Raw genomic sequence first — 27,933 nt, forward strand, 5'->3', positions numbered from 1 at the left:
TCACATTATTTAATAGAGCGACCAAATAGCTAAAATGGTTTATGGCGCATTACATATCGAACTATCATATCTGTCGCCTTATATGAATCGCTACGCAAGTACCTGAGTTGTGAGATGTCAGCGGTGTCTCATCCCTGATCACGTCAGAAATTGTTTAGCGTACCAAGCGCATGCATCCATGGGGTAAAAAGGCCATATATCATATGAGCGTAATGACAAAGTCTAAATTCAGATATGAATTGTGATATCAAAAAGAACCTGTAAAGCCAGCATTATACTATACACCGTTTCTGAACTTCTCTCCTGCCCTCCGCACCTCTATCCACATACTGTGACATTCGGTGATTTCCTCCCTTTTCGAGTTCAACACCTTACCTAGCTTTTTTTCAAGCTTAGAGTCGTCCTCAATGTCATCATGGAGGTACTGTAGCTTTTGCGATAGGTACTCGTTGTCTGTTACAAGTCTGGATGCGGCCTCTGCAGATTATATCGTTAGCTACTCTAAACTAGACGAGGAGGAAAGTTCTTGTATAACGTATATGCAGCTTTATAGTATTATTACTCACTGTTGACATCCTCAATAGCCGTTGCAACCTCTAGGGAATGATCGCAAAGATCGTGCATACTGTTTTGGAGTGTTTTGATGCTCCCTAATAGAACCGTTTTCGTCAGCTTCAGGGAATGAACCGCTTATTGGACGAATGGGAAGAACTTTACCGTCTGCTTCGGAAAACTTTTGCTCCTGTTGTTTGCTTTCATCGGAGAGCTCGTGATATCTTCTTTCCAAGTTTTTAAGATCCCTCTCAAGCATTTCTCGACTGCGGAGGATATCGTTTTTGATGTTGAATGTGCTTGCTAAGGCATCGTTTATGCCTTTCATAACTGTAATGCGATTTGAGTTAGCTATCGCTCCTTGGATATGGGTTTTCTTTATCATCTTACAGCTCCAGACAGGTGTGTCTTCTGAAGGGGCTGTTTTATACTGACGGTCCAAGTCAGTGGCTTTCTGATCTAGAGCTGCCATTTCATTCTCCATTTCCTTAATTTTCGCCCCAACTCTCATGTGCCACTCTTCGTCTGACATTTTGGCTCTTTCCCAGTGTTTAGTGAGCCGTTTGACCTCTCCATAGTTTCCGCTTGTGTTGACTTTGAACTGGGAGGCTTTTAGCACACGCATTCATCTACTTGCCTGACTCTTCCATCTTTCAAGTTGCTAGCTGAGTTTGACACCGCTAGCGCACAATGATCGGAGGAGATGCACTCACTTCTTGGATATGCCGGTTCATTGTAGCGCTCTGTTCCGAAAGATTACTCGCGTCTCGGCTCAAGTCTTCAAGCCGATCAAGTAGCTCTACCAGGGCACTTCTTGGATCCTGGGTGCCATCCTGGGCTAGCGCATCTAGGCGAACTTCAAGAAGTTTTATTGCCGACTCCGCAACTAAAACAAGATGCTCGCCTACGCCTGGTTAATAAGTCGTGACCCAAGAAACCATGCTTAGGTGTGTACTCGCCAATTTGTGGCAAGTCGTGAAGAGCGACCTGTTTGAACTCATTACAATTTTGGTGTATCGTAACAAAGACTTCAAGAGCGAACTGTGAAGCGTAATGTTAAATTGGGAGAACGCACAGCAACTAATCGTGACGATTCTGCTTACATCGTACACGGCTGGATCCCTCTCAAGAAAGATCTGAAGCGCCCCTCGATTGAACCGATTCTCAAAATCTGGTGAGTTTCCAGGAAGGCTAGTACCGTCAATTATGGCCTGTCTAAGAATAGTGAAGGACCTAGGATTAAGTTGGATGCTCATGGTCCCGTTTTCGGCATCCTTGAGAAGGAATGATCCCGTATTTGGAATTTGTAGTACAGTGTCCATGTTTCAGGATGCGGACGAATACCTCTGTGTGATAGATGAATACTTGATTGCTAAACGTTGGGGAAATAATGAAGATAATGTCGAAGAGATGCAAACAGAAAGACGAGCTTTATACCTGGATTAAACCAGGGGTGAGTGGCAAAGTCTCGAAATCAAGATCGGGCGGCAGCCCCGTCTACTCACAATAGTCCAAATGCATGTGGTACTAGGCACAAGCTGAAAGATCAGACTATTGACACGCAATATTTTAAACTATCTATACGCTGCATATGGCTGCAGACGGGGGAAATACGCGAGGATCTGGCCGTTGGTGCTGGCCGCCACAAATTTTCACGATGTGATCCTGTTCTAACTCAAGAATCGTTGGGTAATGGGATAGTTCGTTTCAAATAATTAGGAGTAGAGACAACTCTTGATATAATCCGAGGATTGAAATATTGATAAATTTAATCACAGTTATAGGAATACGATTATTCATGACCTGGTTCAATTCATACGGCTCCACAAACTAATCAAATCAGGGGTTAAAACTGCCTGACCTATACCGCTGCCTATACTTCGTGTCTACTCATATTTATAACTCACATCACAAAACAATTCTACTTCTACTCCGGTTAGGCTGCTTGTGTCTATCTCATCAGTGGACAATCCTCCTCTTGCCAGGCTGACCGTCCAGTTCGTAAAAGGAGTCTGTGCCGTATAATCCTGAGCCAGGCCGCTGTCACCGTCACAGGTGATTTGATCGCCGCGAGATGGATCAACCTCGTAAAGAATCGTACGGGCATCTCCGGTAAACGAGTACGTCGCCGACGCCGTGGGCTTGTCACGCGGAGGTGCAAGATCCATGAAGCGGCCAGTGGTCTGCAGAGCGAGACGAAGACACCTGCTGCTAGCCGTGGTCTTGATTCCATGCAGATGGACACGCACACGCATAAGTCTAACCCGGAAGAAGCCGTCAAAGGTTGGGTGCGTGGCGGGAATGGAAAATTGAAACCGGCCATCCTGCCCCAATTCTTGAGCCACGCCAGACAGATTCATGCCCAAAGCCTCGTGGCCAAGCACGAACGACTTTCGTTGTATTGATGCCTTGGAGCCGAATGCCGAAATGGCGCTCTGGAGACGTGCGGCATCTGCAAAATAATCTACGACTGGCTTGACGGGAGACAACTTGACAGGAGGGTGCGGATCAAGTGTGTGGTAGTTGTAAGCGTTGACGTACGAGTTGAAGTCAACGTAAACAAGAGCTCTGACGGAGAGAAGACGGTCAAACATTGCCATTTTGAGCACGCTGACTAGTTCATTGTTCTCCGTAAATCGTTTTATCATGGCCTCGATAGCCGGGCGGCTCTGCGTTTGCTGCCGGAGGCGCAATCGTACCGTAGCCAGCTCGTCACCGCGAACGACGACATTGACCCGAGATTGCAGATATGTCTTGCCGTGGACGACAAGCGAGCGCAGCGCAAACAGATACTTATCCTGGTTTGGAATCCCCAGGTTCTGAAACTGGCTCTCCAGCAGGCCAACCTGAATATCAAAGATATCCCACTGCGCCGTTGCGTTGAGAGCATCGAGGTTCATGTCCCCTTCCTTGAGCGCGTTGGGAAGATCGAGGGCTGCCTGAGCAGTCTCGATAGCAGCAAACATTGCCTTGATAGCGGTGAGGAGCTCACCAAGTTTTGCAAGGATTGGTTCGAGCTTTTCATATATCTCCTTGATCTTGGCAACAATCTCCTTGATCTTCGCAATAGCCTGAGCAGCCTTGGAGGCAGTTCCAACAAGACTGGCTCCCGCAACTGCAACTGCTGGAGCAGCCGCACCTGCAGTAGCAACAGTAGCTGCTATGGCTACACCTACTTCGATGAGGCCCATCAAGATACCTTTAGCTGCTGCAATCTTCTGATCCTTCTCCCAGCTGATCACGTCTCCTTCGAACTGCTTGCTGGCTTCGTTTACTTGCTTTTGCGTCTTCTGAAATTGCTTCTCAGCGTATGAATGCGCCTGCACAGCTTCATCATAGCGCTTCTGCGCCAGACCGGAAAGGAAGCCGTATTCTTCCAGGGCCATATCGCTCTTCCGGAGGAGATCAGCAGCCAGGTAGACCCAGCTTGTCGCGCTCCGCTCCTCAGACGTATACTCCCGAAAGCTATCCTCAAATGCCTTTGCGGCCAAGAGGCGAGACTTGAGAATCTGCTTGGAGGCATAAATGTTGAGGGAGGGCACGCTGGAGATCATGCCAGAACTGTCATCCGACGCGATGCTGTTGCGGAGTGATTGGGCTTGGCTGCCCAAGAGAGAGCCCCCGACTGTTTTTGTAGCCGCACAAATCCAGTTCAAAATTGACAATGATAGTTTGGGGTTCTCATAAACCATTGCAGCAGCCATGAGATACTGAAAATTCAGTAGACGCGGAAAATTGCTAGAGAAAAGTCAATGTTAATGGCTGAATGCAAGTGAGAACAGGGGACATGAAAAGGTCACTTACTCCGTGGTAAAAGGAATGCTTTTGAGTGAACCATCCTCATTGATGAGATTCATCCAATTCTCACATTGCATTTCCATCTCAGGCCCAGTGGGCATCACCTCCTCTTTTATTCCTGCTATTCCCGTGCCGCTTGAGGTATACGAGATACCGAACGCGCCATCGGGAATGGACACGGTCTTCTGATCCTTCTGGTCCATATCCCCAACAAACTCGACGCGGAAGTGCTCAGGCAAGATTTGAGCATTGATCAACAGGCGTGAACCTCGGTTCAAGCGCATCCGAATTGCAGGGCCAGATTCCGCTGCCGAGAACAGAATCTGACGCGCGGTTATGTTGCAAAAGAAAGTATTTTTGCCCATGATAGGGATTGTCTCGGCGATGATGAGAGTGTCGCAATAGAGCGATATGCGTCGTGGAGGAGTTGTCTGACCCTTACTGGCAGCGGCGAGATGCTGCAGAACTTGGTCCATGTAGAGGACCGGTGCTCTGTAGTATCCCTAGCAATATAGGTCAATACCTGGGTATTCATGATGGATACGCAAACTTGCTGGATGTAGCAGTGAGAGCGTTATAAGATTTGATCTTTACTTACATTGAATTTTGTGATATCGTAGTACTGGAAGCGTATGATCTCTTGTGCCAGCGTCTTCTCTTGGAGCGTCAAGCTCTCGAAAGCAAAGGTGGCTGCATTCTCGATATCCATGTTGAAGTATGCCAAAAAGAATAGCAATGATTGTAGAGAATAGAGTGCAAACTACTATGTCATGTTGCGAGCATTGTAGATACGCGGAGCATTTCAGCCTTTTATGACACAAGTTAGCATAAACCAGAGCCTGTGACATTCGTAGGGGCAATATCTCGTCCATAACGGGATAACGAAGACCTCAATGGCTCCACATTTGGCAACCAACAATTGGTCAAAAAAGGCGGAGCCAAGGCATATTGTTCCTAAAGCTCAGCTGAAAATATTGGTCCGGCGGCTGCATGAGATCTATCCAGGCCCAGAGCTCGTTTAGTTTTTTCTTATACGCAATATTTGACATGGATTAAGCGGCATCGCACCGCTAGTTGTACAACTAGGCCGACATATCTCACGAGTCCAGTCCACTTTCAGCTACGGCCAAGGGAGCGGCCCGCGTCGATCCACTCAATAACCCAAAAAGCCAGCCAGCCACTGAGGCCAATAAATTCGTTTGTTGCATCTCAAAAAAGCCAAGATATACACTATAGCCAGTAGTTCATGTTTACCGAATGCGCAGGAGACGGCACATTGCAGCTGAAGCGGCATAGTCTTCAATAGTATATGCAGGACCCTAGAAGATTGGCCACTTTCGGAGAAACTTGCCGTTCGACTATTGATCTCTTCCGCCTGTATGATCATATATGATGTATAGTCTACTCAACAGAAGACATGTCATCTTTTTACGAAAAACAGCTCTTCTGAGAGCTATATAAAGTATATTATACGACACAATATTTTCGATTTGAACAAAGCAACAGAGCCCACGATACTCATAGAACCCTGACTGATCTATACCACTTTATCACTGCTTCCCATTGTCACCATGTCTATAACTACCACTGAAACGTTGCAAGATGAACAGCTCAAGGGTCCCAATGATGCTGCCAAGATCTTCCTCCTTGGTGGTGCCCCCCAAGAGAGTGTGGAGAAGTTGGATCCCAGCGACCCCGCAGTAACTTTTATCTTGAACTCTGATGATTTCATCAATCTTCAGAAGTATATTCGTGCCTGCACAGCACTTCCATCCACCGAATCGCTGTTTGAGGCCGAATACTCTCGCGAGAACTTGAAAAAGTTCTTCGCAGAGGATGACACTCTCTACAATGTAAACTAGCAACGTTCACCCCGCAAGTATTATAGACAGGTTATTGACTCTGGGTCCGTGTTTTTAGTTCATGAAGGAAGTCCTGCCTAGGATGCACAAGAGAGCCAACGACTTTCAGATCAAGACTATTGAGCCTATGATCACTCTTGGAGGTCTCATCGGTAACTTTGCCAAGGACTCTGGAAGATTTATGGATAGGCTTGTCAAGAATCTTGAAGTCATGGGTCAGCCAGGAATGGTCAAGGGAGTTGCTCAGTTTGACGCAGCAAAATACGATGCGGAAAAGACACTCGATCGCCTAACTAACCATGCCAAAAAGGTTGAAGTTGAGTGTAAGGAGATGTTCGACAAGCTCACTGTGGTAAGTGGAATAAAAGAGTGCCCCTGGAAGGCTGAGGCACCCAATGGGGACTGCGAATATAAATACGGTCTAATGCATGAGTTTAGTTCAAAGTCGCCACGGAAACCCAAGATCTTAAAGATATTACTGAAATATCTAGACGCCTCAAGAAGATCATACCTAATGATGAGGCTAAGAAAAGCAAGGTCCAGAAGCTGCTCGACGATGCAAGGCGCCTCGTTGACGAAGCAAAGAACATGCTTGATGATGAGGTGCGAAAGGCTCGAGAGCAAGGCAAGGCAAAGTGGTACCGTAAGTATCCATTGAATCTACACAAAAAGAATCGAGCCGCATTTGTTGCAGATGCTACTGGTTTCAAGTTGCTAATATTATAGAAAAGACTTTATCCCAGTAGTGGGCACGATCATCTTGATCATCGACATTGTCAAACACAAAGGTTTGATCAACAGTCTTCGAGAACTGAACGACAGATATGAGCTGGCGAAGAAGAAGGGAGACAATGCCATAGAGTCTATCACCGCAGCTTCTCGTAAGTACACGCCTATGGTAACTTTGCTTGATGGTAATTCGGACACTGACTTGTACTTAACTATAGATCAGCTCGATTCGCTGATGAGTGAGGTCCAAGGCGTGACAGATACTATCAACAACGCCATCGCATCAGTGGACAAGATGCAGAGTAAGTCTCTTCTTCAGAGTTCAATATCCATACGCTCTGCCCACGCAAAAGCTAAATTCGTTCTACAGAGACATTTAATAGTCTTCAAGTTATGTTCCAGGATATCAAGGAAAAACTCGAGTACACGACGAGCGATCTCGGCGATGAGAACATCAAGAGCTTCGAATTTCAAATAGAGGATCTCCGAGATGCTGCAGTGACCTGGAAGCGTGTCTATATTCTTGCTCAGGTCTTTCAGAGCACTGGCCTGGTCAAAGATGCAAAGGATGCGCCCGTACAAGTAGGGCCGATAGCAGAGAAAGAGTCAGGCTAGTGCAAGAGAAAGGGATTGCGATTGGAGAATATTGCAGTGTAGAGCCAGTTACTCAATTTTTTTTAGTTATTCAGAAATGAACTGACTATTTATTCTACTTTATTGGAGAGGGCAACATCTTGATAACAAGACCCAAAGTTACGCATCGCCTGACAAGTGCTCTAGTCCGCTCTCGCGCCCGTATCGGCTCTGGGAATTTCTTAGACACCGATAGAGCATGCTCAATTACTGCAGTAGATAAAATTTGCTATACACATGTGTTAATACGGCGCGGCGGCGAATTTCTTTTTATGAGGGAATGAAAAATATACTCCTCTTTTAATTCTTGGTAGAAAGGCCACCGGAAATTGAGCTAAAGTAACCTACAACAGGTAACTATTCAAAAGAGAGAGATGTATAGAAAATGCACCGCAAGCATACTACTTACTTCTTTGATCGCATCCTCCTCATTTATATCATCGTCACATGCTCAGCTCGCTTGTTTGGTCATATACCAACAACCTGGTAACTTTCTGCATTATATGTATCGTATATAGCTCCGCCGATCTAATATGATTCATAAATTATTCTGAATTCCGAACATAGAGGGTGCATTTGAAATCAAAGGACAGCTGATGAAGCCTATCTCTGGACTTAACGGACATAACCGAACGATGGAGCCTGCAAGTCTAAGTATGTGCGGTAAAATATACCACTCTGCAATACAGCGGTCTTTTGTTTTTGTATTCAATCTCAACGACATTAATCTAGTGAGATGGCTTTGATTTATTTAGAGGATTCTAATGTAACTAATAGATAGCCTTGATCTGCGTAGTAGCATTTCGTACTGTGATTTAGAAACCAGAGAGTCTCAGACTTGTAGAGATCTTCAGATATTGGTCAGGTGTGACTTCAAATTTGACAGCAAATAGCAGTAAGGATACATTTTGGGCCCGCCTATTGAGCCTAAGGGTATGCTTGATATGCCGTCCCTAAATTGGCCCGAACCGCAGCAGAATCCATGGAATAAATCGGATATTGTTCGAGCCGAAACCTTTTCTACGATTCCTCAGAGATATTGAAGGCCCATCCCATTTCAAAATGATCATAGATTATACGATTGGAATACGGAAAGATACTCCGTTCGTTTCATCAGGCTAGTGGTATCACATCATTGGACGACAACTCGAGGCCACTCGCGATTGTTACCCAACTGGGAGTTGGGGCGAAAAGTTGTTAATGTAGTCAATTCAACAGAACGAATGCAATTCATCTTTCTACTAGGTCGGCATCAAGATCTGACTTATTATTTCTGACCCGAATAATTACTAAGTGGTCAGATTTGTGCCACAGGCATGGACTTAGGTTCTCAGGTCATGGGGTGTGGATCAGAAGAGCTTCTTCGAGTGGTTCCACAAAAGAGATAAGTAACATTGAAGTACCCTTCTCTAATTAGATTGCTAGAGTAGGCGATATTCTTGGCTTGTTATGAATAACGGGGAAGCAGCCCTATCTGGGGAAACTTTTTGAGAATAAGGGTTGTAACTCTTCTCCCACTTCAACTACAAATACAATTACAGTTATCTGCATATCATTGGCATAGAGAAGATTCTTAGAAAAATAATCAAATACACACACAGCTTGGTACCTTTTATGAAGAGAATTATTGGCAAAGTAGGCTCCTGCAGTTGCGGATACCAACTGAATATGAGCTTTCAGAAAGGTGAGCTCATGGAGAGATTGTTGGCACCTTACTTTTTTGGGATGCCGCTCTCCCATTGGCTCATCTCCAACGAATACGACATGGGCCAGCCCTAATCCAGGCGCCACTCTCCTAATGGCTCATACCCATCACATCTACAAGATATGAGCCCAGCTGCAAACCAACCAATTTGTCTGCCCCTTGATAACTGAGATTGCGGTCTTAGACACCAACTGCACCAACCTGCTGAGCCCACTGGATAATTAACAAGTAGAAGCGATACTCAGCCAGCGCCATGGACATCAGGACGCTTGAGGAGTGGAGTGATTGGTTCATGTGGAAGCAAGACGTCACGACCGCACTCATGTCCCAAGGCTTGGAACTCCTCTTGAAAAGAGACACAAAGCCGCCTAGAAAGGACAGTGACTGGCAAAGCGCCTTCGACGCAAGACTCGAAGCTTGGGAAGACTGCCAAAGACAAGCCGTCGCCATCGTCCGCAGCAGCCTTGGTAATCTACACCTTCATCGTGTGAAAGGCATGACGACCGTATTGGAAATAGTGGACGCGCTCGACATGTGGTTTCAAGGCTATAAAACCATAGCCTTCCGTGTTCTTTCCCACGAATATGAAAGCTTGACACTCGAGGGCTGTACCAACGTAGCGGAATACGTTGAAAAACTCCTAACAGTACGAGCAAAAATTGAGCAACTAGACGAAAGTTGCAGGATTGGCGAAGCACACTTTATAAACAGGTTCCTCACAGGCCTTGGCGGAAATTACGAAACCTTCCTCGTCATTTTTAATGTGAACCACAGCTTGATTCCCAAATACAAGGATGGCAAGATTATCAAACGCGGCGTCACCTTCGGTGAGGTAGTCGAAGCCGCTCGGCTACATGAATCGATACATAAATCACGACAAGCAAACCTCGGTGTCATTTCTATGCGCTCCAGAGAGACCTGCTCAAATTGCCACAAACCAGGACATCAACAAGAAGGGTGCTGGTTCCTACACCCAGAATTACGAACAGAAGCAGCAAAGCGCCGCCGGTGAAGAATGCAGACAAGAATGCAATAATTGACCAACAATAGAGGAAAATGCTGCCGCGCTAGCTTTTTTCCGTAGCATGAGGATAAGTGGTAGACATCAATAGGTACACTTGTAGCTGTTGGGAGAGCTTCAGCAGTAGCAAAAGCCGCGGCCACCCCCGGATCAACCCGGTTAACAACTACATTCTAGAAAATGGAGCTCCAAAACATGGCAGCAAATTCTATCGCCCCAAGAAAAGAGCCCTGATTACCATAATGGGAGACATAAGACTGGGCAGAAGCCGTCGGGGGCAGCTTAGCATGCGAGAATGGCGACACGATGTCGATTCCTTGTCTCTTGAGGTCAGTGGCGAGCTGAGCTTTCTCCGCTAGCTTCGATTCGACGTCGTTTGTTGTGCACACGACAAGAGCCACGGTCTATACGCAAGCCCGTACAAGTACCTTTTTGAGAGCTTGCAAGGGTGATCTTGCCATCATGACGGCTCTGAGTTGCCCTTATTTGACATTCGGGTCCACTGGCTGCTGTCTCTTGACTGCCTTGGCCGCCATTGTGTCATAACTCCAGCTATTGAAACTGTCATTAAAAGGGCTAGGAAAGATTACCAGTGAGTACATATTCATGGAATGTACTCTAAAGACACATTGAGTACCTTATGCAGGTACCCAAGCATAGATTATATATGCGTCACCTTCCAATATGGCATCACATGTATATGCCAGTGCCTTTCAGTGCTGTGTACCAGATCCGGCAAAGCCCAATGCTCGTCTGAGCGAACAAGAGGAAGCCTTTTCTTGCAAGATCAACAGAGCCCTCGCATCTGGCCCCATCCAGGTTACCAAGGACGCTACCGTTGCGGAATGGACTCACGATCGTGAGGTCAAAGTCATTCACGAAGGCACGAATGGGTGGACGTGCTTTCCGGGCAACGAAAATCACGTTGTGAACGTGCCAATGGCCTGTGACGCTCAAGGCCTCCAGTGGATCAAAGATGCTTATGCTGGCAAAGAAAAGCCAACAAATACTGCACCAGGAATTATCTACATGATGTGTGGTGCAAATCAACACAGCAGTGTCAGTGTATCGGATGTCACGAGCCCGGCGATTGCATTGGACCACACTGCATGATCATTTGGCCTTTTGACTCAAAACGGTATGGGTTGCCAAACACGGTCCGCGATGAAGGGGCTTGGGTCATGTTTGACGGGACGCCCTATGCGGATTTGCACGTTTGTGGAAATCCATGGGCGGGCAAGGAATATGATTCCGAGACAAATAAGGCGAACTGGGACTTGAGATATCTTACGAGATAGTGGTGAATTAACAAGCCTGATTTTGGTCCCAAAGCCGCATTGTGTGTTCAAGGAAGGGGTTGAACCAGACGAATTGATTCAAACAAGGACGGTCGAGGAGCAGTAAGCATTCCTCACCGGGTCCTTGAAAACTTGCCATAATTTGGAGATTGCTACTAGAGACTCCAAAAGAATATTATTAGCCATCCTTTTTTATTAGTTAGCTTGCTTTAATAGTGCTTGTTACACTACATACCTAGACAAGACGCTTGATGACGTATCCCTTAAATTGTTGCACTGACCTGTCGCTGGGACGGAACTGTCAGATGATGTTGACAGGTTGTGTCGCCTTTCGTATCCTGTCCATCATCATCCAAGGCATTACATATCGGAGGTATAAAGGACAACAAAACAGAGGTTCTAAACTGATTATCTTTCTGTAAGTTGCAAAGGCACTTGGAACGCTAGTGCATCCTTCGCCCGTCCTTCGATCCTTCGTCCAACTTTCCGCCTGCGGTTAGCGGCGCGAGCTTTGGACGCTACACCGTCTAATCTCGTCCAAGCTGCCATATCCAGAAGGGACTGCGAACACGGCCGCGAGCTTTACTTTCGAGGTTTACTGTCGATAGACTAGAGAACACGCGGGGTTTGGCATGATGGAGAGATATGTCGTCTATATAAGTGAGCTGAATTCCCTACAAGACAAGTATTTTTGGTTCAGCACCAGTTCTCTCCGCGACCCCAGCAAGCCAGCCGCTACTCAATCTCGGTACATCAATGTTTGATCCTGTGATATCATTGCCATCTAAATATTCTTGAAAGTTGGTTCAAGAGCCGTCATTATACGCCCACTTTCAACCCCTTCAAGCCCTTCAACCAGCATTTTCGCCATGTCATCCCCCAACTCCAACCCTCGCATCGTCACCACGACGCACGACGCAACAGGAACCGCCATTTTTGGTTCCGACGGTGAAGTCCCATTGTTCCATCCCATGGGACCGACGGGCTCATCGTTTGCCGTATTCGACGTGCGCAACTCGGTGCCCATCAACAACTCGGAGCCTGCACAAAGCTACCCAAACATGATCCCACGCTGTCCGCCAAACGGCGCCATATTCTGCATCAGCAACATCGCGCCTCACTTCACCGTGCCGATGCACCGGACGCTGAGCCTAGACTACGGCGTCGTGGTTAGCGGCGAGATCGTCATGAAGCTCGATAGCGGGGAGGAGAGAACTGTCAAGGCGGGAGAGTTCCTTATCCAAGGGGGTGTAAACCACCAGTGGATTAATAGGACGGATGAGATATGCCGGATTTGCTTTGTGACACTAAGTGCGGAGAAGGTCAAGTTGGCAGATGGGACAGAGCTTGATGAGATTGCCGTCAAGAGATGATATGTCAGAAGATGGTTGCATATCGGGTCATGCTTGAGGTTGGCCTTTGTTTGTACCTAGTTGAGCATGCGTACATCCGTATTCAAATAGAATCGACTTGGGTAGATTATATGATGCTTTTGTCGCCCAGAAGATCTTTCATTCCGGTACATTCGCGAATCCTCTCATACACCCTCTGCGCGCGCTCTTTCTGATCTATGCTTGTCGCAGATGTTTCCGCCTTGATAGTACGAGTTGGCCATAGAAGCAGATACCCGCCAATGGCGCGGCACCGAGGCAGGCCATCGTTGCTAGAATGAAGCCGACCCATATGATCAACACTCCCAAGGGACTGGGGAACGGTGGCGAGGAACTCGTCGGCCAGCCATTGAATCATCAAAACGCACTCTGCAATGGTAGTGTTCAGTGTCTGCTCATCAACCTCCTCTAGATCTGGGGCCTCCAGAGCGGCTGTGGAGCACTGTAGTACTTGTTGTAGGAAGATGATGCGCGCTGTCCTGTGATAGTTCCACTCGTAGGCCATCCACACATCCGGATGCAGCTGAATAGTTTCTGTGATGCCATGAGCTGCTGAAGAAAGATCTGGCCGTTCCGCGACGACTATGTTGGTAAAAGACCACTGTGATGTCTGCCGCCAACTGACCGCTTCCTGGTCCGACGAATGCAACTCCTTGATCATGTCGACAACGGTCGATGCCGGTAGCCCACCTGCAGTAATAAGGCTTAACAAGGTCCGCGCCCGCTTACATGTCTCGAGGATGTCGTCGGCATTCTTCTCGAGGCGGACCGAGGGCTCGTTATCATTTAACCCCTTGAGCAAGTCTGACGTCTCGGGGATTTGCGACATGTGATATGCCAGTCGCTGCTTTTGCTTCGCGGGGTTAGCGAACGAAAGCGACCAAGGAAGCAGTGTTGAGGCCTTACAATTCGATGGTGTGCAAGTCGAAAGAGACTCCAGCCTCGCGCGTTGTAGACCAGATCACTACCACGTAGGCGAAGCAGTTGCGCCATTCCTTGGACGTGCGATCCTTTGCTGACTTCGTTCGGAGTATATAATGTCTGCAAACATCAGCAAAGTCTGCAAGTATATGTATCGCAAATCGTATGCGTGTGCCTACCTCAAATATATCCAGCACAACCACGGTCATGAGATCATAATCATCCGGCTCTTTGCCTGATGCAGCGAGCGACTCTCCAAGCGCCCCAAGTGCCATGCCATAACATTGCAGAGCCTTGCTTGCAAGCGCGTCGCTCTCTTTGTTTTGTGAGATGGCATTTGCGTATGCTGCCGCCTGCACAGCCCAGCGAAGCGCGTATCGGCCTTGGATGTTGACCTCTTTAAACATGCAAGGCAAATGCTCCAGGAAGCCAGGAGAAGACGTCTGATTGCAAGGATACAGGACATATTTATCTATGAATTGGTCTACAGCCTGGTCTTCGAGGGGCGGCTGGAATCGCGCTGGCGATTCCTTCAGCCACGGCCGAGGATTGCGTATCGTGATGCCCGAAGCTTCCTCCGGGGCGAGTGACGATGAGAAAGAAGATGATGGTCGAGAAGCTAAGCTCAAATTGGCGGATCTGCTTCGTTTCCGAGGAGAAGATTGCGAGGAATCTCTGTGACTTGGCGGAGTTGCCATTTGCACTGCGCGTGAGTGTTCAATCACCTTTTCCGTCTCGTTGCGGAATATGCGAGACGATTCATCTCGGTATCCCTCACAAATCTCGTTGCGGTGGATGCAGCGCTGGCAAGACGGCCGCCCCTCATCGCAGCGGACGCGGCGCTGCCGGCAGCGCAGACATCCACGACTAAGATGTCCCATTTGTATCAACTCGATGGTCGGAAGATGGCTAAAAACGTGTATCCCGACTGCTGATATGAAGGTGTAAGACGAGGCCTTGATTTAGTGTATCATGGAATACGCACCAGCCAGGACCCCCAACCGATCCCCACCATGTGCCAGTCCACTCTTGATCCAGTTTACGATTTTCTCCGATCCCAGCATTCTTTCTGCTCTTACCTTAGTGTTAGCACCCTCAAATTAGCTTGAATTTAGGTAATCAGACATCAACACCTACATGTACCTAGGCCTATTCATCCTCGCGCGCCCAGGCGGGGACCCAACACATATAGGTGCTGTGCTATGCATTCGAAACTAAACGATCCAGAAAACACCCAATGGCAGGCAACAAGTCGTCTTCAACTGAGACTCCAGATGCCTTAATTGTAAGACAGTGGCTCACTACAACAACGAGTACAGGATGCCAATTCTCCGTCCTTGCGAAGGAGAGCCTTGATAAGGCTTCTTGGAAACTTACGCATCGTCTTAGTACATAGAGCAAATGTGCTATCCACAACCATGAACCAAGCACACAGAGGTCTGCGCATCCAGTCCATCGCAAACTATCAGATGCCGACGAATCAACCGTGCACAAACTCGCCAACGCAGGCGTGATAATATTTTTGTCTTGGAAAGGGGCCCCATTAACACCACAGATGTCGGAACCGCCGCCATGTATGAAACGGTCAGTGTAAGCGCCGTCTTCTGGGTAGCTTCATGTTGACAGTAATTAATTTCTTAGCGCGGGGTTCATTGTCCTCCAAAAATGAAATCTTGTGACTCCAAATTTGGAGTCTTGGGAAGCAAAAAATGTAAGATATTAAATTCAAGAAAAGAGCTTGACGGGACCCCGAATTTTCCTCTACCTATGGTCGTATGTGCTTGTTTATCACTAGTATGCACCTATATCCATACTTGACGCGCCTAGTAACGAGAATGTCTGTAAGACACTGGCAATTTTGGTGTTATAGCATGTAAAGTGCAAGGGAAAGAAAGAGAAATCCGGCTGAGCTAGACGTAAAAAGACCAATGCTCAGAATGTTTATTTAGTATATGATCTCCTTTCGCTTTCATGGTGCAGAAGGTATTGCGCTTGAATGAGGCTCTTCCCACTTTGGCGCTATAAATGCGGCTCGCCCCGCGCCGTATTATTCGGCTTCGATCTTCTCAATGTCATCGCGAACTACACCAGCGCATGGCTCAGCCTGCAAAGATTGATCTGATCTGCAGGGTAAACTCCATTTTCTATTGTCTATCTGTATAAACATAAGTTATTGAACCATTAGATCCGCCTCTTTGCGGTGCCTTTCTTGAATCAGTCAGCGAGGCATATCGAAAGCACATCCATCAATACTTCGAGTACTAGGCCGTTGAAGATGAAGACGGCCCAGGATTTCCCGCGCCTCAAGCTTTGCGATCCGTGCTCCCGGCTCTTCACCGACTACCGGGATGAAGCCAGATCTGATCCCAACAGCACACGCTATCACATGTGGTACGAGCGTGGCGGATATCGGTATTGCCGGACTCGGCGTGAGCTTGAGGATGCCGCTGTCTTTGGTTGCATCTTTTGCAAGTCCGTTGCTTCTCGTGATCGCAAGTATCAGCAGGACGAAGAAAATTCAGGAGGCTCGGACAATTCAGAGGATAGGACGGAGCGCTTCTTAGATGAACAGCGCCCAGTTTGGTATCCGTCACTTGATGAAGACTTGAAGCTGAGCATCCGCTACAACTGGGTCGACAACGTTTTATACATCTGGAGCCGGAGCGGGATTGAATGGAGCGGAGGCGACCTGTCATGGAGCATGTACGCCACCCCGAGTAAGTTGAGGCCAATATCCTAGCTATATCGAGTTCATATTTATTCAAGTTTCCTCAGATGATCCAGCGGCCTCCGTTGTCCATTCACAAGCGCTGCTCCAAGACCTTGGGTCTCCCGAGAGCTTTGACGAGGCACGCGGGTGGATGGACGAGTGCCTCACCAACCACCACGAGTGTCCAGCACATACGCCGGCCGATTTGCCCACAAGACTCATTGAGGTGTCTCCTCTGGGCGAGCCCGAATCTGCACGTCTATGTGAGACCAGCGGGCAGAAAGGACACTATTGCGCCCTTAGTTACTGCTGGGGAGGAGACCAAGTCCTCAAAACGCTTCGTGAACGGTATAACCAATACCAAAAAGAACTTCCGTACGACCAGCTGCCCCAGACAATCAAGGACGCACTTCAGGTCACGCGGAGCATGGGCCTGAGGTACATTTGGATCGATGCGTTTTGCATCATCCAGGATAGCGACGAAGATAAGCAGACCGAGATGGCCAAGATGATGAGCATCTACCAGAAGACGCAGTTCACCATCTCGGTGGCGAGTGCCTCGGCCGCTACCGAGGGATTCCTCCAGACCAATTATCACGACCCCAGCATTGGGGCCTTCTATCACCCCCTCCGGGTAGAGGAGGAGACAATGGGTTCGGTTCTCATTGCAGATAGCTCGTCATCATTCGCCAGCGTTGCCGCGCACCAGCAGCCCATCAACACTCGGGGCTGGACTCTCCAGGAGGCTCTGCTCACCCCCCGGCTTCTCATCTTCACCAATATGCACATGGTCTGGAAATGCCAGAACGGCTACCAGCCCGATTTTCACGCTACCTCCCGAGATGCTCGCGAAAGACGCCGTGGGGACTATGGCCCCTGGGATGCTTGGTCCTCGCTCTGCGGCTACTCGTTTACTCGTCTCAAGGAGCTCGACGACCTGGCCATTCCGGAAACTCCACGGGTTGGGGAGGAGTTCAACAGCCGTGGAGGCACTTACTCAACCTGGCACTTCATCCTAAACAAGTACACGACGAGGCAGCTCACTGAAGAAAGCGACCGACTGCCAGCTATCTCGGCCATCGCCCAGGCCTTTGCTGCCCATTTCAAGACGGAGTACTACGCCGGGCTCTGGGGACGCTTCCTCGTGCACGATCTCATGTGGGAGAATTGGCTTTCCAATCCCAACGCCACAAAATCAGGGGCACCGTCGTGGTCGTGGGCCACCATGAAAGGTGAGCTTCAGTACGACGGCGGCAACACCGACTATGCCCGAGCCGAGGTCATATCGTGCAAGACCACGCCCGTGTCAGACAGGAATCCCTTTGGAGCAGTTACTGGCGGCAAGTTGGTGATCCGCGGACACTTGAACAAGCTGTGGCTCGATGCGAGCGAGTCAAACGGACGGAAACTCTTTGACAACGACGGTAACGCCATTCCCGATGTCGAGTTTATCAGCGATGGCGGGTCCGGAGACTGGAATGGAAGCCGCACCGCTGTGCTCTGCTTGGTCCTTGGCGACAAACCATACGCGACTAGGCACAGCAACTATCCAAACTGCTGCCCGAATTATATAACCAGGTGTCCCCAGTCGATAAAGTGTCGGATGATGGTGCTGGTTGAGAGTTCGGACAGGGTTGGGTGTTATCAGCGGATAGGACTGGCCAAAGCAGAGACGTATGAGAGGCCGCTCTGGTGGGAGAGGTGCGAGAGGGTGACGGTGACGGTTGTCTGATGGGCTTTTCTAGAATACGATAACGTCGAAGAGAGGCATTGCTCTCTGCGGCTGTGTTGCGGCACTCAGCCGCATCTTCTGACTACTGTTTAAGAAGTCCGAGTCAAGATTTGAAGTTGAATGAAGAACGAAATTGTCTTCAAAAGGTTTGATCGTTGAGTTTTTTGTGTATAGACAGCGCAGGTAATACAATCCTTCTCCAAGACAACTTGACGAGGGTGGGAGCAAACATGTTTTCTCTAGGATTTGGGAAGAGTATTGTAGATGATAGTGCCCTTTTGCAGTCAGCGTAAGACGGCTTGGAGGTCCTTGCCAGCGGTAATAATGTTTCCAATATCCAACAGCTCCAAGAATGTCTTGAGACTCTCCTCAAGGGCTTTGGAACTCTCCAGTGATGATTCATCCAGCTTGCTCTAGGGTACGACGAATCCCCCAAACGGCCGATGAATCTATCAGCTGTGCCGCAACAGACTCAGACTGCTCCTTTTTGTAGAGCGCTCACTTTCTCCTTTCTACTTGGGTAGCAGCTTTCTGATATCTCTTCCCAAGAATGTCTCGCATTTTTATATCCTGAGGCTTGAAACGCGAAGGAGAGAGATTGTTATCCTTGCTGTCGAGCTAGCACTCGGTTTCGCCGTTCTGGGGCTTCCACTCCACGATTCCTCCTGGGCTTTTCTCAGGATAAAGCACAGTTTATTAAGCATGTCTTCAATAGTTTTAATCTCTTCAAGACCCACGTTGAAGAGTAAAACCGGTCGACGTTTCTGTGAATCTTTGTCTTTGGGAGAAGCTGCGCTGTGTTGCCGAGAAGCGAATCCTATCGCTTGGCCCTACCGTGACAGCCAGCTCTGGAGCTGTGTGTCGGCCAATTGCGTCTGGTACAGTTTGAAATCATTATTGAAGGCTCGCGCAAGTTAAATATCTTAATCTGACTTGTTGTTTCACCTCATTTGTTGAGACCTTTTATCCATGCCATCAACGACTGACAACAAGTCATCCCAAAAGCCTGGCGGTGGCAATACAAGATATTATCTACCGGCAGATAAGCCGTTCAACACCTTTGACGTAGCAAGGAGGGCCATCGGACTATGGTTGTCTAGCACGTTATATCTCATACCCCACACCTACGGCCCATACGTCCAGAATAGCTGCGTGCATCAACTTAATAGCATACCGCAATCAGGGCTTTGAACCCGGAATCAATAACGGAATGATTGAGAATACCAATTATTCTGGACAATGCAGACGATGGCCACCTGAAAGAAATGAGCGAGAGAGAGAAAAGCAAACCAATGAGACCAAGGGCTACATGTGAGAGGGCTCATGCAAATGGATCCTTGAATTGAAGGGCGACATTCGTGAGGTAGCCACAGCAGTCTATGCCCATTCCATCTAATCCAGGTTTTGTCGGGAGCTAAGACAATATTCTGTTGGGCATTGCCCGTGGCGGCGTCTAAGGCATGAATGACTCTGTGGCACGATCTCACCCGTAATGGCGTCCCATTTCCTGATGGCCTTATCGAACGATCCCAATACGAAAAGCAGCCCATCGGTCGAGAAAACGACTGATTTGACCGAATATTGATGGCCCTCCAGCGTTCGAACTTATGGTCTCGAGCGCTTATTTACGGTCGATCCTGTGATAACACATTGTGGCTCCCCTTTTTTAGACCGTCCGCGTTAAGCAAGGATTCAAACTGAAGAGAAGCGCTGATTCATATGTTTATAATAGCATACTCTTGATTCTGAGTCCGTTGTAGAGAAGAAATCGATGCGCATCTAGTGTTAAGAATAACAATCTAGATTCGCCAGAAACAGTCTGTTGTATGTTGGAGAATGCTGATTAGATTGTTGAAGTACAATATTCACCATCGGGAGCCTTCCCATCTTTGCAACTGGGAATATTGCGTCGAATGTTGCTCTACACCAACTTGGAGCCTTGATCCAGGAAAGCAAATGACATTTCAGGAATTCATGGACTCGGCCGTCATCAACCAGTTCCCTTCGACGCCCCGCGTCCCAAATGTGGTCAACCCAGTAGACACAATGGTACCGTATGGAGGACAACGGATATAATACTGGCTGCTCGAGATCGTTGATCAAGAATCCGGGATCGTACAGGCGATATATGTCACATCTTAGTTTGTGTAATGCGACTAGCGACCACAAGGATATATTGTGGTGAGCCTCTTAGTCGCCGGAGGGGAAGAATGTCGTGGTTTCTTTATTTGCACGAGTGGTCCTTGGCAGACTGATGCACAAAGTAGATGGCCCCAACTCGAAGAGTCAGGAGAGAGCAACATGATACAACAATATCTACCAAATCATGCGGCTTGAAATTTCCCAATGCCTTCCCGAGGAAAAGTAATTCCTCCAAGGCAATTGGCCAATACACGACCAACACAATGGTGAGGATGCGTTTACAGACGTCTGCACTTTTGGGACTATCGAATCGCTCCATCATGCGCCAACGAAGGGATCAATCTCTGGTGGAAATGACTCCAACAGCCTCCATACTTGGTTATATATCACCAGATCAAGACACATGAGAACTAATTCATATATGCCACAAGAGATTAAAAAAAAAGAAGAAAGACAAAAAACATACAACAGCCGGTGTTCGCTGATGGTCACCCACTCAACTACTAATCTGCCGGTTAGAGGCTTGTCTATGGGGGAGCAGACGGGACCCCGAATTTTCCTCTACCTATGGTCGTATGTGACATATAGAAGGCAAAGTTAGGTATATAAGTCTCATCAGCAATTCTCCTGAGTGCTTCGTGAGATCTTCTCGAGCTCCTGACAAACCAAGGCCACCCGGAGGAACATATCGTCCGCATTAGAGGCTAGGTGGTCTTGAACGGCAGACGGCGTCTGGCTATCGTACATCTTCAACTGTGCTGATTGATCTACTCGATACTAGATTATACATGCTGACGACAGTGGAGACAAATTCATTATCCAGCTCCAGACAAAGTTTGGCTTTCCATGCGGCAGATCTCAGCTGCTCATTTAGTGGCTATCCACTTGACACGGGAAGCAGGTGTGTTCTCGATGACGAGCTTTCAAAGCCGCTGTGCTGTGTCCTAGCAGACGAAGTATGAGAGAACGGTGGCATGAGAAGTCGATTATTTCGCCCGGCCTATCGTCATCCTAATCTTGAACAAACGCCAATATTACTTCGCCAGGTCGTTTTGTTTGCTCATTCTCCTTTTCTTCTTCTTTACATTCTCAATCGAAGTGTATGTGAATCCTGGATAATATATATCCAAAGAGTCTTCGTATGTTTCAATGTACATATAGCCTAACTCGCTGGCTCCTTTTCATCTATATAAAACTTTGGAGATGTAGGGTGCACATAGCTAGTCTTATCACTAGTCTAGTTGCTTGTCTATCCTGTCTAGTATTCACTTATTCCAACGTATCCTTTTATCTAAATACTCCAGTTCCACTCTCCTCCGCATTACCAAAGAATTGCCGTACATCTCCGGCCAGCACTTCTGGTGTCTCCAATGCAGGAAAATGCCCTCCTTTTTCGTGTACAGCACTCCACTTTACATTACCATTTCTCTTTGCCCACTCCAACGGAGTACGATACCAGATATCGTGTGGAAACTGGCTGATAGCCACAGGTTGCTTTACGTATGGAAGATTTTCAATTCCAGACATAGATATGGCGCCATCCGCTGCACCGTGCTTGTAAAGTGAAAACGCAGCATAAGGACCGGGAATCCAGTGCATCATGGTCCATGTAATGACTCGATCCGGCGTCCAGATCTTGGCGACGTTTTCCTCTTCGACACATGAAACTAATACATCGTATATCCACATGGCCAATCCCACCGGCGAGTCGGTCATTGCATGGGCTAGTCTCAACGGCCGTGTTTGATGAAGTTGTCCATAGGCCCAGCTTTTGCTAGAGAAACCGCCTAGTCGTCTAATTATTTCAACCTCCTCAGATGTGGAATTTTCTTCCTTCAGCTTCTTAAGATCCTCGTCGGTTGGTGGAACAACCCAGAAGTTGGAGTGCAAGGACACAACAGCGTCGGGGAAATCCACGGCCGCATATCTAATAATGAAATCTCCAGCATCTCCGCCTTGTGCCACATAACGTTTGTATCCGAGATGATGCTGCATTAGGGTGTTGAAGGCAGCACCAGCTTGGCGATATCCGAATCCAGGTGCGCGCGGAGATGGCGAGAAGCCATAGCCAGGAATAGACGGCGCCACTACATGGAACGCTGGAACAGAGTCATCAGGTGGATGTGTGAGTAGATGAATTATTTCGGCGACTTCGAGGAATGAGCCGGGCCATCCATGGACAAAGAGGAGTGGTATAGCATCGGGTCGAGGTGAACGATGATGCACGAAGTGAAGCGGAATGGGCTCTTTGTATGCCGTATGAGGTGTATGGACAATTGTTGTAAACTGTGTCAGTTGAGTGTTGATATCATCCTCGACAGCTCGCCAGTCATATACATTTGCCCAGTGAGAAGCAATTGTCTTGGCCGCGTGAGTGGGAGGTCCATCGGTATACTCAGGTTGGTCGTTGGGAGGCTGAAACTCTGTATCGATGAAGCGAGTTAATGAAGCCTTGAGTCTGGTTTGCTCCACGAAGGCCTGCTTTACGGAAACTTTGAACGGATTGACGGTATCAGTGTAAGCCGCATGGAATGTAAGATTGAGATCCTCATCCGTAAGAGTGAGGGGCTGCCGAAGTGTATCTCGACTAGCCATCGTTCAGCATGGGCGGCGGAATCCAGCGATGTTCGTATTCTGATATCGAAGCGGTATCAATTCAGTCAGAGGGCGCATTGCTGTATTTATACGGCCTTCAATCTCAGTCTATCATATATGTAGACTGGCCTCAACTTCTTGCTGAATTGGCTACCCGGAGCGGGGAAATTGGTGTAGGCTATTCGTAAGCACTCGGCACAATTACGCTGATCATGGGTTTGTTGTGTAGCAACGGCGTCTTCTCCACCAAGCCAAGATGCATTGGCGTGCTTCTGCCTAATGATACGACGAGTAGCATATGGAATCATTTATCTAGAGTGTGTTGTTTATCTAAGTAGGCTATGCGGCAAATCTAATATCCGTGAAAAACACGCCGCCCAATAGCCATTATCCATTGCCGCTGTTTGCAATTAACACTTTATCAACTGTTTGCGAAACTAGTTGATGATTTGTTTGCGTTTCTTTAAACAGTACACCATATCAAAAACCTCATCTGGTGTCTCGTTTGCCCCAAGGTTAGTTTCCAGGTTCACTCAACTATACCGTCTCTTTCTGGTCTGTCACTAGATCAGAGCGCATGGCACTGCTGTTGTGCAAGTGTAATAACCTAGTGTAAATGCGGTGTGACTGATGTTCAGTAACTTTAGGGATGGCGACATTAAGGATGCAACCCTCCAAATTTACCATCACACCATTCTGATCTGCTCAGTTGGGGAAATTGAAGATATGTGAGAGTTCGTTGATATCGCCTTTAGTGAGTTATTACTTAGTAGTCAGTGTCTATGGATCTCTTTGTCCAATTGCTCTTTGATATATCCTTCAATTGCCCTAGGAGAGTGAATTGTTGCCTGAGTGCCAGTATTGGTTGCCTCTTAACACCATGGCCCAACGAGAGTACTTGGATCATCGCCCATCACTCTCTGTGATAATGAGCACTACAATGGATGGTTGTCTTCTCCAACTCACCGAGAATGAACATGTTCTAGGCGGCAATAGAGTCGAAACGTACGTCTTCATTATACCGGGTAACTCGCAGTGTGCTAGGTTTCCACAACATATATGGCGGTCTGCCAGGAAAGACAGCAATTGTCTTGCCTCTTGCTTTATAATCCTTGGCGACATGCATTACTCTTTTGTGACAGAGATTCTCTCAGCAATTTATGGGAAAACGACGTCTGCGTTGAACGAGTGAATCAATCGCCGCCTTTCAATTTCATCCAGGCGGGAATAATGATATCAAATATGGTAAATCGATTAACATGGTGTTAAGTAGAATAGTCTATTCGGTAATATGACGCCCCTTCATTCAAATGCATGAGTGCGGAAGAAACGGCTCAAAAACACATTACATACTGTACACATTGTCGCAGTCGAGAATTACATCTTTTTGCGGGAATCGTCTGTCAGCCTTCAGCCTCAAAAGAGTCAATAGCTCCGTAATCTTGCATATGTAAGATACATAAAAAGCCAATCATTAGTCGCCGGGTAGTTCATCAATGCATCTCACTAAAACGTATTCTATACGCCGTTCCCACTTCTTCAAGACTATAAATAAGCTACTCCCTCAGCTATCCAAATCGCCTCTCGTACAAATCAGCACTAACAATAACACTACCAGACGACTCTCTTCTTCCTTGCAAAATGGCATCCAATACGGCAAAGACACATTCCACGAGTCGTACGACCCCGAGGTCGCTGATTCCAGTCATATCGACTTCTCTTAATGTCGGCATGGCGCTTGGTGCTTGGATCACAGTGATCCCGTTTGCAAACGTGGCATACCCAGGGCCCGCGGTTGCAGTATGGTTCAAGGACTTTTTCAAGCCTGGTTTCATCGGAATCACTTCTCTCAGTGCAGTGACCATTGCTTCAGGAATCCGATCGGCCCTTGTTCGGGATACGTCGGGGTTAGCAGAGGGTCAGACTAAAGCAAAGGCAGCCTCGCGATGGGCGATTGCTGGTCTCGTGTTCACGCTCATTCATTTCGGTTTTGGAAACTCTGTAAGTTACAAGATTTTTGGCAACATGTTCTTCTGTAAAGATGGCTCATAGTAAAGCAGGTGCTCGCGATTATGGACCGGATTCTTTCCAACCCGGAATTGGCACAAGGCGAAATGGCTGGCTGGATCCAGTTGCATACAGTGAGAACGCTAACGACTGATGTGCCGGCTTGGATCTGCTTTATCGGAGCATTGTTGTCTGAGCTGTAATAGACAGGAGCTCACTCATCGATTAGAATCGAATGCTAGAGAAAGAAATATTGGCTAATCACTGACAATACATTCTTCCCTTTGGTTCCCAGTTGTTTGTTTGTTCACTTGCTGTAGAGCAGTCATAGATATCGTCGACACACTTCGTAAGAGAGACTGGCCAGCTGGCAAGTTTCTCTCAACGTAGCTGTTCCAGCCGTCGGCTATATCAGAGGAGGGCCTAGACTCCAGAAGAGGTTATTCCAATCCCTTCCACGACCTTGGAGTGTCTCCCACAATTTATCCAGATCGATGGTATCTGGGTCAATATCTACTCTTCTGGGCTCTCGATCGATCACCATGTTGCTGCTCTCTGTTGTTGCTACATCCACGGGGCCGTTTTGGGCTAAAATCGTGGGGTCTCTTCTGCAATTCTCTCTTTTCAAAGCTTCGAGAGCCGGATGTGAAGCTCTGTACTTTCGCAGTATCTGAACCGAGAGATGCAGCAATTCAGATGCTAATGGCGACTGTCCTTTTGCTTCGTATAAAATCCTCCATGCGTCAGTCATTGTCGCATCTCCTCCTGTTGTGCTACCTTCGGGATTGTTGGCTAAGCACCCATCTAGCACAAACACAACGCAAGCAATGAAGATGCTGCGGAACTTTACGTTCATACGCTGGCGAAATAAAACGAATGTCGAGTTTTCAGCTCTCATTCGGTGCTCGATATAGATGATGCGCTGCGCCGCTTTCAAGCAAGAGTCATGCGAATACGCAAAGCCGGGATTTATTGTTCCTTGGGCAAGATATGGTAAGTGCAATTTGCAGATTTGACCGTAAAATATCATGTTGAGCATGTATCGCTGGATCGTAATGTCAGATGAACGCCGGATATCCGACGGTGGCAGTTTGGAAAGGCTCCCGCTTTTTTCAAGGCGGAAGAATGACGGCAGTTCTCGCATAAACTGTCGCAGCTTCATATCTGCCTCCATTATTTTCCCGTAGTCTGCCTCTTCTGGATTCCAATTCATGGGCTTCTCGTGGCCACCGAGGCTATAGAAGAGCTCGGCAAGACGAGTTCGTTGAAGAAGATACGACACAGATGTGGCCTCTTCTGGTGGACGGTCAATAATCTCTTGACCCTCGATGATGTCTTCGTCATTGGCATTGCAAGGCTTTCGTACTGCCATTTGGCTGGGTAATATTGTATATGCCCCTTGCTGAGGAACCGACAATCTGGAAAGCATCCTGCCGTGATGCTGTAAGTACCGTCCAAAACGACAGATAAAAGAGGGCTCACCAGTCGGTGTCTGTAAGATACCACCATACCCTACGGCCGATTTCAGCTTGAATAGTGGACTTTTTGATTTTGATAGAATGACTATTGTTGGTTGGAGAGTCAATAAAATGCAGCCCAATCTCCTGGGCCATTGCGACTGCCTGGGCGTGAAGCAGCCGGGCACGAGCTGAAATGCCCTCCAGACTGCATATCATGAAGAACACAACAATAATGCCTTGTACACATGCCATTGACGCATGCGCTGCTAGATGGGCATGATGAATGACGTCGAGGGCCGTCGTAAGCCAACCTGCAGTCTGTGAGTTGGCGTCTTCTGAGCGGTTGAAGAGGCCCTTGTTATCATCATATCGAGTCCACGTGTGTGTGCTACTGCAGCAAATCGCCAGCATGATCATCAATTGACCAATATCAACAGCTCGGCCGTGCTCCACGGCGTCATAGAATCGATCTACCGTAGTGGGCAGAGAGGGTTTATGGAATATGTAATGAAAATGAAGGACATCTCTGATAAACTTGTCCAAAAGGACATGAGCGTCTCCTCTCAGAGGCAGGCATATGCACTTATTGACTTTGACATCTTCAGTCAATGGAGGAGAGTTTGTAGGGTCCAGGACAAAGAAAGACGGACTAGTGATGGCACGGATAGAGCGAGTACGAAACGTGATAGGAGCAGGGGCTAATGAATCCTACAAGAGGTGGATAACGATTAATATCCCGCGCCTGTAATGATAACTTGATGCCTTTGTTGAAACAAGAACCATGCTCTCATCAAGGCATCGACATCGTGAAGAAACTCACTAATACTTTCTGGCTCGAGCAGTTATCCTCAATGCCGAGCACGTCTGCTGTGACAAGCTGGAGCTGAGAAGACAGCAGCAACGAGGGAGCCAAATGGTTCCGATTGAGAGCTTCCTGTAACCCACCCGTCACAGCAGCTTCACTAGCGCCCTGAATCCCAATCCCTTGGATGGGAGCTGATCCATCGACGTTGCAAGGGATTCCACGGATCGAGCAGTTGGAGCAGGGAGACCCGCGATTGCACCGCAGCTTTCGGATCCGGCATAGCGAGCATGCCGGTGGCCGCCTCCGCGACTGACGACCCATGCAGCCTATGGGAACTGTCTGCTGTGCGTTAAGGATTCTGGTTTTTTTCTGCGGTCGGTCATAGACACCGGCGGTTCTACATTGACAGCGTTAGACGGAGAAAGGCGTGAGAATGATGGGAAATAACTAACCCGAAGTATCTGATTCCGTATCTGATTCCGCGGGAAGTTCGGAGTTAAGCCCGGTCATGTCCGCCAAGAAACCCGCCGATCAGACGATCATCTTCAGCCGCCGATTTCAATAAAGGCGAG

General features: G+C 47.9%; 13 protein-coding genes across 13 annotated transcripts; 7 read left to right on the forward strand and 6 right to left on the reverse strand.

Moving 5' to 3' along the window:
- Window positions 1–9: 9 nt before the first annotated feature.
- Window positions 10–1,874, reverse strand: M431DRAFT_488408 (hypothetical protein; the record flags this gene model as incomplete). The annotated part of the gene is made up of 8 exons (XM_024916558.1): window positions 10–29; window positions 331–477; window positions 567–650; window positions 718–882; window positions 943–1,153; window positions 1,266–1,399; window positions 1,461–1,593; window positions 1,656–1,874. 8 exons carry the CDS (start codon window positions 1,872–1,874, stop codon window positions 10–12), a joined length of 1,113 nt encoding a protein of 370 aa, XP_024767285.1.
- A 479-nt stretch (window positions 1,875–2,353) lies between these two features.
- On the reverse strand, window positions 2,354–4,977 carry M431DRAFT_129728 (hypothetical protein). Its single transcript, XM_024912419.1, has 3 exons — window positions 4,949–4,977; window positions 4,357–4,853; window positions 2,354–4,290 (listed from the first exon to the last, which is right to left on the reverse strand). Exons 2-3 carry the CDS (start codon window positions 4,824–4,826, stop codon window positions 2,439–2,441), a joined length of 2,322 nt encoding a protein of 773 aa, XP_024767286.1. The 5' UTR covers window positions 4,827–4,853; window positions 4,949–4,977; the 3' UTR covers window positions 2,354–2,438.
- An 845-nt stretch (window positions 4,978–5,822) lies between these two features.
- On the forward strand, window positions 5,823–7,669 carry M431DRAFT_21886 (hypothetical protein). Its single transcript, XM_024913549.1, has 6 exons — window positions 5,823–6,203; window positions 6,271–6,564; window positions 6,651–6,855; window positions 6,944–7,093; window positions 7,160–7,243; window positions 7,312–7,669. The coding sequence occupies exons 1-6, from the start codon at window positions 5,922–5,924 to the stop codon at window positions 7,554–7,556; spliced, it is 1,260 nt and encodes a 419-aa protein (XP_024767287.1). The 5' UTR covers window positions 5,823–5,921; the 3' UTR covers window positions 7,557–7,669.
- A 1,878-nt stretch (window positions 7,670–9,547) lies between these two features.
- M431DRAFT_42126 (hypothetical protein) lies at window positions 9,548–10,138 on the forward strand (the record flags this gene model as incomplete). Its single annotated transcript, XM_024915019.1, has 1 exon — window positions 9,548–10,138. A coding segment is annotated over one exon (591 nt), but the record flags the coding sequence as incomplete, so codon positions are not given.
- A 468-nt stretch (window positions 10,139–10,606) lies between these two features.
- Window positions 10,607–11,793, forward strand: M431DRAFT_369474 (hypothetical protein). Its single transcript, XM_024914623.1, has 2 exons — window positions 10,607–10,892; window positions 10,956–11,793. Exon 2 carries the CDS (start codon window positions 10,985–10,987, stop codon window positions 11,411–11,413), a length of 429 nt encoding a protein of 142 aa, XP_024767289.1. The 5' UTR covers window positions 10,607–10,892; window positions 10,956–10,984; the 3' UTR covers window positions 11,414–11,793.
- Window positions 11,794–12,339: 546 nt separating this feature from the next.
- On the forward strand, window positions 12,340–13,373 carry M431DRAFT_369487 (hypothetical protein). Its single transcript, XM_024914624.1, has one exon. It carries the CDS (start codon window positions 12,468–12,470, stop codon window positions 12,969–12,971), a length of 504 nt encoding a protein of 167 aa, XP_024767290.1. The 5' UTR covers window positions 12,340–12,467; the 3' UTR covers window positions 12,972–13,373.
- Window positions 13,078–14,608, reverse strand: M431DRAFT_11588 (hypothetical protein; the record flags this gene model as incomplete). The annotated part of the gene is made up of 3 exons (XM_024911943.1): window positions 13,078–13,842; window positions 13,896–14,030; window positions 14,090–14,608. 3 exons carry the CDS (start codon window positions 14,606–14,608, stop codon window positions 13,078–13,080), a joined length of 1,419 nt encoding a protein of 472 aa, XP_024767291.1.
- Window positions 14,609–15,994: 1,386 nt separating this feature from the next.
- On the forward strand, window positions 15,995–18,592 carry M431DRAFT_526026 (hypothetical protein). Its single transcript, XM_024920658.1, has 2 exons — window positions 15,995–16,627; window positions 16,686–18,592. The coding sequence occupies exons 1-2, from the start codon at window positions 16,186–16,188 to the stop codon at window positions 18,350–18,352; spliced, it is 2,109 nt and encodes a 702-aa protein (XP_024767292.1). The 5' UTR covers window positions 15,995–16,185; the 3' UTR covers window positions 18,353–18,592.
- On the reverse strand, window positions 18,422–18,904 carry M431DRAFT_369501 (hypothetical protein). Its single transcript, XM_024914625.1, has one exon. It carries the CDS (start codon window positions 18,753–18,755, stop codon window positions 18,492–18,494), a length of 264 nt encoding a protein of 87 aa, XP_024767293.1. The 5' UTR covers window positions 18,756–18,904; the 3' UTR covers window positions 18,422–18,491.
- A 2,011-nt stretch (window positions 18,905–20,915) lies between these two features.
- Window positions 20,916–21,172, forward strand: M431DRAFT_550071 (hypothetical protein; the record flags this gene model as incomplete). The annotated part of the gene is made up of 1 exon (XM_024921309.1): window positions 20,916–21,172. The coding sequence occupies one exon, from the start codon at window positions 20,916–20,918 to the stop codon at window positions 21,093–21,095; it is 180 nt and encodes a 59-aa protein (XP_024767294.1). The 3' UTR covers window positions 21,096–21,172.
- A 609-nt stretch (window positions 21,173–21,781) lies between these two features.
- M431DRAFT_101863 (hypothetical protein) lies at window positions 21,782–23,089 on the reverse strand (the record flags this gene model as incomplete). The annotated part of the gene is made up of 1 exon (XM_024911356.1): window positions 21,782–23,089. One exon carries the CDS (start codon window positions 23,087–23,089, stop codon window positions 21,782–21,784), a length of 1,308 nt encoding a protein of 435 aa, XP_024767295.1.
- A 1,612-nt stretch (window positions 23,090–24,701) lies between these two features.
- M431DRAFT_514290 (hypothetical protein) lies at window positions 24,702–25,340 on the forward strand. The gene is made up of 2 exons (XM_024920195.1): window positions 24,702–25,090; window positions 25,150–25,340. The coding sequence occupies exons 1-2, from the start codon at window positions 24,731–24,733 to the stop codon at window positions 25,297–25,299; spliced, it is 510 nt and encodes a 169-aa protein (XP_024767296.1). The 5' UTR covers window positions 24,702–24,730; the 3' UTR covers window positions 25,300–25,340.
- Window positions 25,294–27,912, reverse strand: M431DRAFT_369549 (hypothetical protein). The gene is made up of 5 exons (XM_024914626.1): window positions 27,814–27,912; window positions 27,377–27,758; window positions 26,579–27,264; window positions 25,366–26,526; window positions 25,294–25,309 (listed from the first exon to the last, which is right to left on the reverse strand). Exons 2-4 carry the CDS (start codon window positions 27,680–27,682, stop codon window positions 25,503–25,505), a joined length of 2,016 nt encoding a protein of 671 aa, XP_024767297.1. The 5' UTR covers window positions 27,683–27,758; window positions 27,814–27,912; the 3' UTR covers window positions 25,294–25,309; window positions 25,366–25,502.
- Between the last annotated feature and the right edge of the window lie 21 nt (window positions 27,913–27,933).

The sequence above is a fragment of the Trichoderma harzianum genome, assembly GCF_003025095.1.
Source record: "Trichoderma harzianum CBS 226.95 unplaced genomic scaffold M431scaffold_38, whole genome shotgun sequence".
NCBI lineage: Eukaryota > Fungi > Ascomycota > Sordariomycetes > Hypocreales > Hypocreaceae > Trichoderma > Trichoderma harzianum.

Coding starts and splice junctions, on each gene's coding strand:
- M431DRAFT_129728 (XM_024912419.1), bottom strand. CDS start 4,826: ATGGACCAAGTTCTGCAGCATCTCGCCGCTGCCAGTAAGGGTCAGACA. Junction 4,291..4,356: donor AGCATTCCTTTTACCACGGA/GTAAGTGACCTT, acceptor ACTTTTCTCTAG/CAATTTTCCGCGTCTACTGA.
- M431DRAFT_21886 (XM_024913549.1), top strand. CDS start 5,922: ATGTCTATAACTACCACTGAAACGTTGCAAGATGAACAGCTCAAGGGT. Junction 6,204..6,270: donor AGGATGACACTCTCTACAAT/GTAAACTAGCAA, acceptor CCGTGTTTTTAG/TTCATGAAGGAAGTCCTGCC. Junction 6,856..6,943: donor AGGCAAGGCAAAGTGGTACC/GTAAGTATCCAT, acceptor ATTATAGAAAAG/ACTTTATCCCAGTAGTGGGC.
- M431DRAFT_369474 (XM_024914623.1), top strand. CDS start 10,985: ATGGCATCACATGTATATGCCAGTGCCTTTCAGTGCTGTGTACCAGAT.
- M431DRAFT_369487 (XM_024914624.1), top strand. CDS start 12,468: ATGTCATCCCCCAACTCCAACCCTCGCATCGTCACCACGACGCACGAC.
- M431DRAFT_526026 (XM_024920658.1), top strand. CDS start 16,186: ATGAAGACGGCCCAGGATTTCCCGCGCCTCAAGCTTTGCGATCCGTGC. Junction 16,628..16,685: donor GAGCATGTACGCCACCCCGA/GTAAGTTGAGGC, acceptor AAGTTTCCTCAG/ATGATCCAGCGGCCTCCGTT.
- M431DRAFT_369501 (XM_024914625.1), bottom strand. CDS start 18,755: ATGAATCATCACTGGAGAGTTCCAAAGCCCTTGAGGAGAGTCTCAAGA.
- M431DRAFT_514290 (XM_024920195.1), top strand. CDS start 24,731: ATGGCATCCAATACGGCAAAGACACATTCCACGAGTCGTACGACCCCG. Junction 25,091..25,149: donor ATTTCGGTTTTGGAAACTCT/GTAAGTTACAAG, acceptor ATAGTAAAGCAG/GTGCTCGCGATTATGGACCG.
- M431DRAFT_369549 (XM_024914626.1), bottom strand. CDS start 27,682: ATGGGTCGTCAGTCGCGGAGGCGGCCACCGGCATGCTCGCTATGCCGG. Junction 27,265..27,376: donor GCTCGAGCCAGAAAGTATTA/GTGAGTTTCTTC, acceptor CACCTCTTGTAG/GATTCATTAGCCCCTGCTCC. Junction 26,527..26,578: donor TATCTTACAGACACCGACTG/GTGAGCCCTCTT, acceptor GCATCACGGCAG/GATGCTTTCCAGATTGTCGG.